General features: G+C 39.4%; 1 protein-coding gene across 1 annotated transcript in view; it reads right to left on the bottom strand.

The window, feature by feature from the left end:
* ntrk1 (neurotrophic tyrosine kinase, receptor, type 1) overlaps positions 1 to 4,371 on the bottom strand; it is a 46,347-nt gene extending 41,976 nt beyond the window's left edge. The window contains exon 1 of the mRNA XM_084944338.1: positions 4,175 to 4,371. Coding sequence (XP_084800464.1) covers positions 4,175 to 4,371 — 197 coding nt within the window. The remainder of the gene's footprint in view (positions 1 to 4,174) is intronic.
* Between the last annotated feature and the right edge of the window lie 8,742 nt (positions 4,372 to 13,113).

Below are 13,113 nucleotides of genomic sequence, written 5' to 3' on the forward strand. Positions count from 1 at the left end.
GTTGGATTAATGACAGTCAGTTACGGCCTTTCTGATCAAACATTTGAGTGGTTATGTACCTATGAAACAATGCCACTGAATGATAATCAAATATCTTAACCCCTTAATGCCTAGTGTGCCATATTTGATGAGTTTTATTGAGTTTTTGAATTCTAAATCATCAGAGTGATCTTTTTTTCCCCAACACATTTTAGGCAATAAAAAAGCAATACTTACAAAGAATAAAAACACTGAAAATATCATGTTTTCAAAATAAAATATTTTTCACTGAGGTAAAAGAGTATTTTTGATTAATGCAATTACTAAAAACATTCAGCAATGATTAATTAGCTGCAAATTATTCAGAAGAGTTCAGCTGTTGAAATTTCAATCCAAGCCGCTAAAAAAAAGATTCACAAATACAACCTTTACCTAAAATGGGAAACAATATTTTGAGAAAAGCTTCGTGCTAACTAACAAACCATTTTCCTCCAACAAAACCCGTGACATGAGCTGAAAGGGCTATGTGAGGACGTGCAGAACGACCCACACAGATTCCTGAAGGTGAGATCCTACATATGATTCAAAAGCTGATGAATGCTGTTTGCTTGAAGGGGACCTATAATGCTTTTCTTTACTTTCTGTCATGCATCCTTGTGACGGATGCTCACACTGACGATAGCCAAAGTTTAAGCTAAGAGGACAGATTATCTACAAGCAATCCCTGAGAGCAAGGATATCGGATATCACTGCTCTAAACATCAAACAACATTTACATTTTTGCTTAATTAACTTTTCTGCTGAAATGACATTAGCTGTGACATAGACCAGCAGTCGCCAAACCCCCGGGCCATGGACTGGTACCGGTCCGTGAGTCGTTTGGTACCGGGCTGTGAGAGTTGGGGCTTGGGTGTGAAATTTGTGGTTTTCAGGGTTTTTATCGTTAAATCGGTTCCCCTGGGTCTTTTCCCGTGTTGTAGTTGTGTGTGTTATTTTGAAAAAAATATCTAGGCATTACCATAGCAACCAGAGAGCATTAAGGGGCAGAGAGGAGGATGTTACTCTCAATGTTGTTGGTGCATCTCAGGAGGACGCTGCTAATAAAGTTACACAATTACACTGTGAATTCTCATTTATTATTATATTTAAAAAAATACCACAGGTTTTGTCTTGGTCATATCATTTTATTTTGTTGTATTTATCTGCAACACCTAAAGGCCAGTCTGTGAAAATATTGAAAATATTGTCTAACATTGCACTGGTCCGTGGCGAAAAAAAGGGGACTGCTGCCATAAGCGGTATATAAAAGATGGATGTAGGCATGGTGGTTTCTAGACTCCACAATTTGGTTTCTGCTCCACTCCAGTTTACTTAATAAAGGTTTGATGTTGGATTTATTTGTTGGGGTTGGATTAGCTTCTCTGTTGGAAAAATTAAAGTAATTAAAGTGCCTTAAATGTGCATTTTATCTGAAACGACAATAAAACTTTGGTCCAATAAAAGTCTGACTTCACACTGGTAAACACTTTCCTAAGTTTTTTGGCCCAGTCACTCATCTCCGGTCACTCTAAATGAAACATAGAAGTCTACTTAGTAAATCTGGGTGATGCTATGTTTCAAAATGAAAGGAAATGCTCATCTCCAGGCTTCAAAATGGGACATCAGAAACCAATAGGTGACGTCACAGTAACTACAGTCACCTTTTGATAACCCTGGACAGGTCACCAGCCTTTCCTAACTGTCAAATCCACAGAAAAAGTCAATCTAGAATCACCAGCTAACCTAACATGCATCGATGGATTGTGGGAAGAAACAGGAGAACCCGAAAAGACCCACAAAGGCAAAAGATGAGCATGCAAACACCAAATAGAAAGGTCAGCTCTCGATAATTTATGGTTATGCTACTGCTTATGATTCAGAGATTTGAAAAATGTGTCATTTTGTAGCAAAAGTGGAGGTTATGCAATCGAAAAATGAATAAGAACGAAAGAAAGAGAAGACTGGACCTGTGCCATAAACATACCTGTGCTAATTTCTAATTAATGATGGTCACTTTCAGCGTGTGCTGTTGTTTCAACTTCCCAGTTCGCTGTTTGTCAGCTGCAACACACAAACCTTTTTATTCATGTCTGATTGACCCACACAGCAATAATATGATTACAGGGCAGGTGGGCCCAGGATCACCCATCGCCCTTACTTATTGGATTGAGCCAAGTGGGTTGTATATCATCTATTGTTCCCGGGTGGGGGCACTGACTGGCAATTCACAAAATTGAATTTATAACTCAGCTTATGATGAATTTCAGCCTGTGTTCCACAGTTAATGGCCCCTTGTTTGTTCCACATATCGGCTGTATTCCCTTGCACCGCCAATACAGCGAAGTGTTGTTTGCTGGCATGTAGAGCACCACGCTAAACAGAAGCCCACTCGCTTATTGATTTCAGAGAGAATGTCAAGCCTCAACCTGAGCCCTACCAAGCATGTTTAGCTGCAGATACGAGGAAACACCTGGTGTGAGAGAGGGGCTACAGTACAGGGGAAAAAAGAAGGGGAGTATAGGTGAATAGAAGTAGAAAGTGGCAGTGGATTAACTTTCTCCAATGAAATAGCGTTTCAGAAATTTAGTTCTTTAACAGGTGCTAATTGCTCAGATCCGGGAACTGGAACAAAGAGAGAACAGCGTGGCGGTGCAGAGAGTGACATTTAGTTTTCCATGTTGGAGCTGATGGCGGGTTGCATAATAATACAGCAGCCTTCTTTGAATCACAGGTGGTCAGTTTTCTACTTCTTTTTCAGAGCAAAGTTTTAAAAAGCCAATTTTAAATAACAGTCATCTGCTGCAGACATGCTGTTGCACACTGAGAAATCTCAATTCGTCTCAGTTATTCATGAGCTTTGTTCAAGCACATTCCCCAGGGCCTGCCTGTCAATCAGCTGGGTGATGATTTTTTTTAAAGCGTGATGTCTGGTTGTGAAGAACTAACTAACCAAAAAAATAAATAAAAAAATCAACAGATCAGCCGTCTTCCATTTCATATTTTACCAACATACTGAAGCCCACTAAAGGAAGACGTACTCGGTCAGGCCAACCTTAGCGGTACGGGCAGGTCAGACAATCATTCAAGAATGGAATTTATATTAGAGCCACAAAAATTAAGAAATACTTTCTACACATGGTTTGGATAGTGTAGTATGTGTTTTTAACTATGACACATCAAGTAAATATTTTTTCCACCTAAACTCTATAATGCACCTGTACAACTTCTTTTTCCTTCCCCTAAATATAACTAACAAGAAATCATCACATAGTTTATGTGATGCGATAAATTTGTATTATTCTGAAAACTTTGCAGTCAAACCTGACATCCATATCATCAGCAAAAAGAGGTCAAACTTTGAAACTGCCAAAAGTAGAGCGAGGAGATCCACTGAAGATCTTGAGGGCGCGCTTGACACAGACTGGCTGTAAGACATCAGTTTCCATCACTCTGTGGCAGTTACTGTCAGCTCCAGATCCAATATTGATTGCCAATAGCCAAAGTGTCTAAATTACTGACATTCTAATGCATCTCAGATAGCAGAAGCTTTATTTTACCTCAAGAGGAACCTAAATTTGGCTAGCAATGACATCATTCTCTGGAGATGAGAAATTATGGAAGATGTTGTGAGGCACAACCAGACATCACCAGCGTTGTGACAGACCACTTTACCACAGTACAAGCTGTATCTGACTTTTTAATATGAAAATAATGAAAAACTAAAGTACATGTGCATTTGAACTTCAGAAACTTATAACGCATTAGCATTAAAAGAAGAATAAAGTCAATGTGTCTTACTGAACTCTGTCTATGGGCTACTTCTGCTTCCATCTCACGCATATACACAACCTTAGCTATGACTGTAGAGCTAAACACCCAGAGCAGATATATAAGTTCTCTTAAACTGAAAAAAGCCCACAAATTATTTACAAATGTGGCCCTAATGTGAGAATTCACATCAGATGTGAAGGCTTTGGAAAATTGCCCCATTAAAACCAAAACTCTGGCACTGAAACAAATTTTAGTGACAACATAAGGTGAACACAAACTGAGAAAATCAAGCTTGGCTGACAACCAACATCAAGGCATGTGAGCACATCTGACACACTTATGCTCATTCAGAGGAACATGCAGAGCAGGTGCACATCGTACTCACATCTCTGTCACGTTCTCGCTCTCTTGCAAAGCAAGCGGCGGGATGCTGGTTATGCCATTGGGTTCCAGGCACTGCAGCATGGCAAAAGAGCACCGGCAAGCCGATGGGCATCCGCCCAGGGTGGGAGTCGGTGCCGGGCTCAGCAGGATGAGCACCAGGGGCAGCAGAAGTGCCAGGGCCTGAGGTGCCATAGCCATCTCAAAAAAGGATTTCCTCAGCTCCACCAGTAGCCTTGGCAGTTGTAGTTAGAGTCAGTGTAATTCAGCTAATGCAGAGTGAATAAGAGTGTTGAAGAGCTTTCACACAATCCTCCTCTTGACTCTGGAAGGGTTGAGATCCCAGCTGGTCAGGGTCTGGTACTGAGCCACAGCTGTACTGAGCAGCAGGAGGGGCAGGCAGGCAAAGCAAGCAAAGGGGCCCTTGGGACATGGTAGTAGTGGGCTGCAGCCTCTTTTTCTCTCCTCCACGATGAAGGGAGGAGCAATATACCACGGGCCAGAGTCACCAGACACCTCAGAAAAGGGGGAGAGGGAGGGGTGGAGGTGAAGGGTGTGTGTTGATGATAATGAGCAGAGGAGATGGGGATATGGTCGGTGGTGAACTCATCTCCTACTCCTACTCCTCCTCCCCCATTCCCGGGTGAGAAGTCTGCTGTCCCGCCAGCAAAGCCAAGAAGTCAGGGCTCTTGGGTGCTTGGATGTATACAGCAGCGGTCTCACGCTCTCCCCACTGCAGCAACATCCGGCTGCAGTGATGGATCTCTATGCCCTGGGAGTGACAGCGCTCTGGGAGTGACTGTGTCCCAATTGCTGGCAGGTTCATGACTGTTGACACTTAGGAGGTCAGTGATGACTAAGTAGCTGTGGAGGCGCGTGTTCTATTTACAGTAAGCTGTTTTTCCAAAAACTCCCAACAGGATTCAATAATAGGAAGCAAAAGCAGAGGAATGTAGGTCTTTAGGGTTTGTTTTTCCATCAATGGATCATTTAAAGTGTCGTTAACCCCACATCATTAGCTCACAGTCATTTTAAAAATGTGACTTCTAGTTCATGTTGACAAATGAGTATCAACTTGATTTATATGGAGTCCATATAAACTAGTAGCAACTGAACATTCTGCCAAATGTTATAGTACAGCCTTTATTAAGACATAACATCTGTTTAATCAGATGTTTCAAAAACTATTGCTCACTATAGACTTGAGTGTCCGTTTTCCCACAAATTGCATACAACCCAATAAAAAAATAAAATAAAATAAAATTCTACTCTCTATGAGTGGCATGATTCTGTTGCATACAAGTCAGGAAAAAAAGGACTGTGCTGCCAAAGAAGCTGAAAAAGAACATTAAGTAAAATAAAAGAATCCAATTAGAATTAAAGGAAGCTTTTTATACAACAAAATAAGAAGCAGCCCTTATTAAACTAAAATCAGCTGCACCCACACTATGTAATCTGATAACCAGGAAGGTGGGGATGGATATTCACAAAACAACAACTTTTTGAATTTGCCAACAAACTAAAATTCCTTTTGGCATGACTATCAATGAATACTCCAGTTTCACCTCATTAACAGCTATACTGAGAATAAACAAAGACAAGCCAATAATTCCTGAATTAATGAGAGCTTTAAAATATTCTATACACTAAATTGTATAGCCTAGAGATCGATACGGGTGTAGGTGGGTTTGTGGATCATTCGTGTATCCCACAGTTATCAAAGCCTCTTGGTATCCCCATCTCCATGCTGGAAATGGAAATAACCCATTCTCTGCAATTCAGTCGGGGAAATGTCGTGGAGAACACGGAGAAACAAGGAGAAAATTTATAACCTACTGATAAAGGTATTTAACAACCCATTTGTGGACTCCAGACTCCCTGAATGAGTGTACAGAGCCAATATGACGTTTATACCAAAGAAAAACACAAACCCAGAGCGAAGTCTATCATATAGACTAATTAGCCTCCTCAGTGTGGAGGCTAAGTATTATCCAAGATACTGGCTTTCAGGGGAGAGAAGGTTCTAACTTCAATAACAGATGAGGTAAGATTAATTCATTATCTCAACACCCATAAAAAATTAGGTGCTGCTGTTTCCACTGAGGCTGAAAAAGTCAGTAGAACTGAATGGGAAGATATGTTTGAAGTAATGACGAGGTTTAGTTTTGGTCTGGCTTTTTGGGTTTGGTCAGACACAACTGTGGCCTCAGTCCTGACCATGATCTGCTATCTGCTCCCTTCAAAATAAAAAGAGGCACAGCTGATTAGGAGCCTTAGCATTGGCTAAATCCAGATATTCAAGAAATAACAGTCGGTAACAAACAATAACATTTTATTGTATGCCGATGACATTGTTCTGACATTAACAAATGATTCTCACTAATTAGCAGCGTTAACTGAATGTGTTGAAGAAATCAGGCTAATATGTAGGTAGAAAGTAATTTGGCAATAATTATCCTAAATAGTGGAAGAAATAATGAACCAGCTTGAATTCAGCCTTGCCGCTTGGTACCATCGGGGTTTGCACCATCAGCTGTTTATAAATCTAAACATGACAACATTAGAACCATCAAAATATCGTAAAATAACGCATTCATTTTAAGATTCTGCTTCTCATTTTTAATTCTCTTCTGCACATCACCAGTCCTTCCCTTCTGAGAGCCTCCTGCTCTGTTACTCCTATCATACCATCTGCTCGTCTGACCACCATGAGCTTTCAGCCGAGTAGCCCCTCATCCTTGGAACCTGAAAGAGCTCTCACACATTGTGAAAAACAACCATGTGATAACTTATGCATTATGGGCCTGGAGGAAACAAAAATATTTATAATATTCATCCTCTTTATCGTATAACAACACTGACAGATAATCTTGCAAAGTTTACACTTTGACAAAGAACTGGCATTGTTAGAATCTTTGACCTTTTTGAGAATGGGGAATTTAGGACATTTGACTCACTGGAAGCTCAATATAATATATCAAATATATCAAGACTTCTACAAATATTTATAGACCAGAACCTTTGTATACAAGAGGAACAACTCACTAGAAATTCCAGATGACTCACATCCGTTAGATACGATTTTTTCTTAAGTACAAGCAGCAGAAACACAAATTTTATTCTGACATGTTTTGCTTGAATCTGGATAAACTTTCATGACTAATGATGTCCTGGAGTATTATCACCAAATCTGTAATAGATAATGATGTGTGGGACAAATTTCTTTGAATACCTTGCAGAATTTCAATTTGCAGGTCTAAAGAATTACAATTTCATATTTTGCACCATATCTACGTACCGTAAACCAGTCAATCAATCGGTTACAGATACTTCTGATTAATTGAGCTTTATTTATAGAGCTCCAAATCACAACAACAGTTGTCTCACAGTATTTTATAGTAAAGACTCTACAATAATAGTATAAAACCCATTCCAACCTCTGTACCACCAAAAGCTGTCAAAGAACGTCACTGACAACACCGTAGATCTGCATTATATTACTTATTTCACAACTTCTGCTGTTTTTCTGCATAAACTGCAACATATTCAAACCATCTTCTACATGAAAGAGGTATGAGTTAAAAAGCAAAGTGAGACCATGCTGATAGGCGAGTTCACTGACAGTGTGATTTATCCTACAGCTGCAAACATTAACCTGCTGCAGAGACCCATTACTGTCCATCACTCATATATTCTTTAGATGAGTGCAGCCAATTTTCATCAGTGGGCCATGCACTGCGCCCCACCCCCATTTCTCTTGGTCACTCTGCACATGAGTAAGGTCAAAATGTCCTGACCACAGTTACTGGCCATAAGCTAAATAGCTATTTTTTGCTGCTGTCATCAGGATTATCTGGTGGCTTAATTGCACTTCCTTTTGCTTGGCCTTAGCGCAGCAAAAGCATTCATTCACACGATAAAGTGTCTGAAAGCTTAGACGTAGCAGATGAAAATGATACATTTCTTTGAGGTTTATGTAATGCAAGCAGGTTGTAATGTGTGCTTTCTCGTTTAAAAAAAAATTAAAAACATATTTACATTCTTATTAAAACATTTCTATAATTTCCAAGCTCTGTTTGACACAAGGATGTCCTGGTGGCAAGGTGGTTAGCACCACTGCTGCATCGCAAGAAGGTCCAGGCTCTGAATCCAGGCCGAGGCCTTTCTGTGTGGAGTTGCTTGTTCTTCCCGTATCTGCATATCTGCATAGGTGCACTTAGTTGGGGCTCTACTAAAATAGCTGTTGGAGAAATTGCCATTTAATTTCGAAAACTTTAGAATTTTCCCTGTAGTACCAAGGGCCCAGGATTTAAAGGTAGAATAATGTCTCAGCATCTCTTAATTGTACTTCAACGTTTCTCCTACAGGCCTCCAGATGGAGTGAGCTGCAAAATAACTGTGCAGAACCCACAAAGGGAGAAAGAGAGCAAATCGCAACAGGCCCAAAAAAACAACTTGTTCCCAAGGCGTCAATTACAGGACTTTCTGTGAGATGCCACTGGAGTCAGAGAGACATACACAAGCCTCCTTTGGCATAGGAAACTTGATGGTAAAATTGTGCCAAAAGAGAGAGAGACAGAGAGACAGAGAGACAGAGAAATGTGCTTAGGCACCAAAAACAACTCTTAGTTTTAGGAAATGTGATGGTTCCTGTACAAGCATCCATATGTGACAACCTGGGACTGATTTTCCTCTCTCTTCCTCTTGTTACCATATCCTGTTGCCAAAGAACACCTTGTGGTCATCTGAGAGATGCCAGATAACTTTACAAAACATATTTGATGCCCTGTTAATGTGAAAAGTCTGAGAACCCAAATAAAAGAGAAAACCACAGCATTCGTTCTTTCAAATTCTGTCAACAAAAGAAGATGCAAAGTCCATAATATACTAAAAATTAATTGTCCATTTATATCTATGTCTGTGAATAGCTGAGTACTAAATTTCCAATGCAGAGGTACATGCTGACATCCCACAAGTGCACCTGTAAAAATGACGCTATCTCCTGTCAGCAGGAAAACGAGAAATCCGTGTAAAATATTTTAACCTGAAAAAAAAAAAAACAGTCTCAAATCTCAAACATGGGTTGATGATAAAACTTACACCACGCAGACCAACATAGACCCACATGTATCTACGTTGTATCTATGCTGTATATGCATCAAAAGAATAAAGTCTGGCATACAGATGTAGCATTTTTAACTGGCTCCACTGCTTTGACCAAAGTAGTGCAGCATTGTACAAGTTTCTTCTTATTTTCTTTCCCCTGAGTGTTGGTTATTGTTGTGCTGATGATTTGCTCCATTTGTAAAGCATCTTCTTTTTGTGTTTGTTTATGCTTTTATGATACGTTTATAAATCACAGATTTTGGTAGATTGCACTGTAGCTGTAATTTATACATAGTACTACAGATGCAGACTTTAAATCTCCTTTACTTATTAAACCCCTCTTGCTTTTGCTACTATCATTATTTGCTGCCCTGTTGTTGTTTCTCTTGAATTCCCCACAGTGATGCAGCCAGTTTTACATCCAAATGAAAGCTAAGTAGAGGGACAAAGAATTTAGCGACCCTCGGTTCAGGCTGGATACAATATAATTCCTGATAAAACAATAACCAATCAAGCAATTTACATTTACTGCCCACACACATCATCAGCTTCCTCCAGAGTTTCTAGTTAATTTCCAAAAGTTGAAAATTGCAACAAAACATCTTTTGAAATTTCCCTGCTCAAAACAAAAGAAGAATATGAGAACAATGTGAAGAGCTTTTTCCAATGAGACGTCCATCAGCAGAAAAATATCAACTACTCTTATAATAATGAACAACAATAAATCAAAAATACTCCTCTTGTCATAACATAGTGGACATTCATTCTGCTTTTTACGTTTTAGCTGAGCAGCAATTTAGAGGAGAAAAACTTCACACATTTCCCTGATCTGTCTTTTGATTTCCAAGTGATGGAGCCGGTTTAAACGTGTATCCTGCTTATTTCTGCACCCCTCCCCACAAAAATCCACACAATTCATTTAAAAACAATCTAATTTCCCCACAAGCCGTAAGACAGTTTTTCAAACTCATGTCATTTGGAAACAGTCAACTTTTGACAGATAATAACGGTCTCATTTCTCTCTGGCTGTTTAATTAGATTACTGTTTTTATGCATTATGGTGATTGATGGTCACAGAAGGGGTTAATTGTGACACTTGGCTTTTTCAACCTCCCCCGTCATGTCAAAGACAAATACAGCAGTTAGGACGCCACTCATGGGGACGAGACACAGACGTTGTTGTATCCTGTTTGAGAGACTTGACTATGTTAGCGGCCGTATCTATAACATATGTCCTGTCGCTATCTCTCTGGTGCACATGCACACACACAGAAACATGCATAATACAATCAGCAGCACTGAAAACAGCCTCAATAAATCAATCATTACACGCAGATTTAAAGATAAGCTAAGTAACATTCTATATTTTCTTGCTGTCAACAAATCCAATGAAAAATATCTGTATTGTTCCACTGTGGAGCTCCATTGTTGCTGAAAAACTATTAAAAATGCATTAGTGAGCTACACTGCTGCGATGAGTGGCATGTTCCTTCTTTTTTGTTTTGATTTAATCCCACATGCATGTTGCATTAAGTACCCACTGGAGCTCCAAACGTGTATAAAAATCCTACCAAATGACATGTTACTCCCCTTTGAGAACTACAGCACAGAAAGGTTTTTTGCCTTTTTAGCCACAGTCGCCGTTCGACTCTGTGGATTTAGCTGCACTTCTGTCGGCTAGTGCTCTACTACTTTGGTCCACACAAACATTTCTTAACTGTGTTTATAAAATTCAGTGTTACACATTCAGTACGTAAAGATTTTCATGGTCCCCAGAAGGTAAACATCATATTTGTGTTTTTGACATGGGGGCTGTTATTCCTCAACCCAGTCTCTTGGCAACTAAGAAACCTGAGCTTTAAAATAAGTTACGCAAACCTTATTGATCAGTTTTTATTGTCTAAACCTATCATTTGGTTGGGCAGCAATACTGCCCAACCAAATACCTTTTTCTAATTAATAACTTATTTTGAATCAATAATATATTCATACGGTATTTAAAACAATACAAAAGAAGTGTTAAAAAGAAATCTTGTCCTATTAGGAAGTGAAAAATGTCTCACACCAGCAGCTTCCTGTTTTTTCATCATTCAAAAGTGGACCTTATGTGTAATTATGGGACAGTAAAATAAGGGTTGGAAAACCACATCTAGAAACACAGGCGCACTAAGCAAAACAAAACAGTCAGATAAGTCAAAATTTACTCAACTCATTCTTCTTGCTTCCTCCACTTCCGTACCATTGATTCATTAATGTTGAATTCTCTCGCAGCTGTTCTATTCCCATTGTTGCAGTATATTAATGACTAACCTCATATTGTGGATGGATTATCCCAGTTGTTCTCCTGACTGAAGTTTGATCCGTTAACAGCATCCTGCCATGCGATTGCATTTGTCCCTGACCACCGGGAACCCTCACGGAAACTTTTATCGAGTGGAAAAAAGTTAGTGTTTATCATCCAACTTCACTGTGTTTATGTTACGCTAATATAGTTGTGTAGCACATCATTATATACCAGCTAGTACAACTTCAGTAACCCTGCAAACGCCACTGCTGTTTAGTTTTCTGTCTTCATTTATGTTGGAAGTGATAGCAGAGCTGTACGTTTTAGTTTTCTCAGAAATCTCTGTCAGAACATGCTATATCATGTTTAGGTGGAAACTAGCGAGCTAACTTCCTGCTAACTTCTAACTCCGTTAAATTTAATAAATTCTGTTTTCATGGATGCCTGGATGTTAAACTTAATTGTTACACCTGGTAAAGCAGCAACGCTGATGATTTTATTAAAGATGAAAGAATTTAGACAGTTTGTAACTCTCAGTGATGCCGCACTGTTTGTTTGACTTTGTGACCTGAAGGGGGCGTAGTTTAGGACCCAGATTACTCCACGAGGCTCCTGACTATGGCAGTCGTAATGCTCCGACAATCCATCAAGCGGGACGACTTCGTAGCTTACCAAAGTCATACTAAAACATTTTTTGACAGATTATTGAGTGCCATGTACCTCATAAAATCGATTCGAGGTCAGTAAGCACAACCTGCATTCATACATAAGGTGCACCGGATTATAAGGCCCACTGTCGATTTCTGAGAAAATTAAAGGATTTTAAGTGTCCCTTATAGTCCGAAGAATACGGTACTTATCTTTTTGGTCAACATATAGTACAAAAAGTAAAGCTGAAAGGAAAACATAAGTATAGAGGTAAGTGCTAGTGGGGGATATTTGTGAATCAGGGATGTAGCAACATCAGAAAACTCAGATGTGTTTGTCTTACCTATCACTGTTGTCTTAAGACAACAATTATGCTGAAGCATAGAAAATATATATACAGTGTTGGGGGTGGATTCAAAAAGTCTGGGGAATGTAGGAGAACGTACCTACATCATGCAATGATTAAAAACATATAATAATAATAATAATAATAATAATAATAATAATAATAATAATAATAAAGCCCATCAAAACACACTTTCTGTTTTGTGAATGTGTAATATGTCCCACACATCTGAGCACGTGTAAGGTTAAACACATGTGGATGGGAAGAGTGAAAGAGAGGCAGCGCTTCTGCCAGAACCTTAAACAATAATCAATCTGTTTCACATTTAAGTCCAGCAATGGAGGAAGAGAGCGAGTGAAGAACTGAGAGGGAGCGTAATGAGAGAACGAGCGGATGAGTAAAAGCTCTTTTGGATCAAGTACAAGGAAAGTCTTTTACACTTGAAGTGGTAAATGCACAAAGCAGCCATGTTTGTATGTACCCTGACGCTCACTCGCTCTGCATTGACTTGTGTATGCGAGAGTGATCCGATGGATCATGTTACCTGCTGTATGCTCGA

This window comes from Perissodus microlepis, chromosome 11 (assembly GCF_051167445.1).
Source record: "Perissodus microlepis isolate ML-2025 ecotype Zambia chromosome 11, ASM5116744v1, whole genome shotgun sequence".
Taxonomy (NCBI): Eukaryota; Metazoa; Chordata; class Actinopteri; order Cichliformes; family Cichlidae; genus Perissodus; species Perissodus microlepis.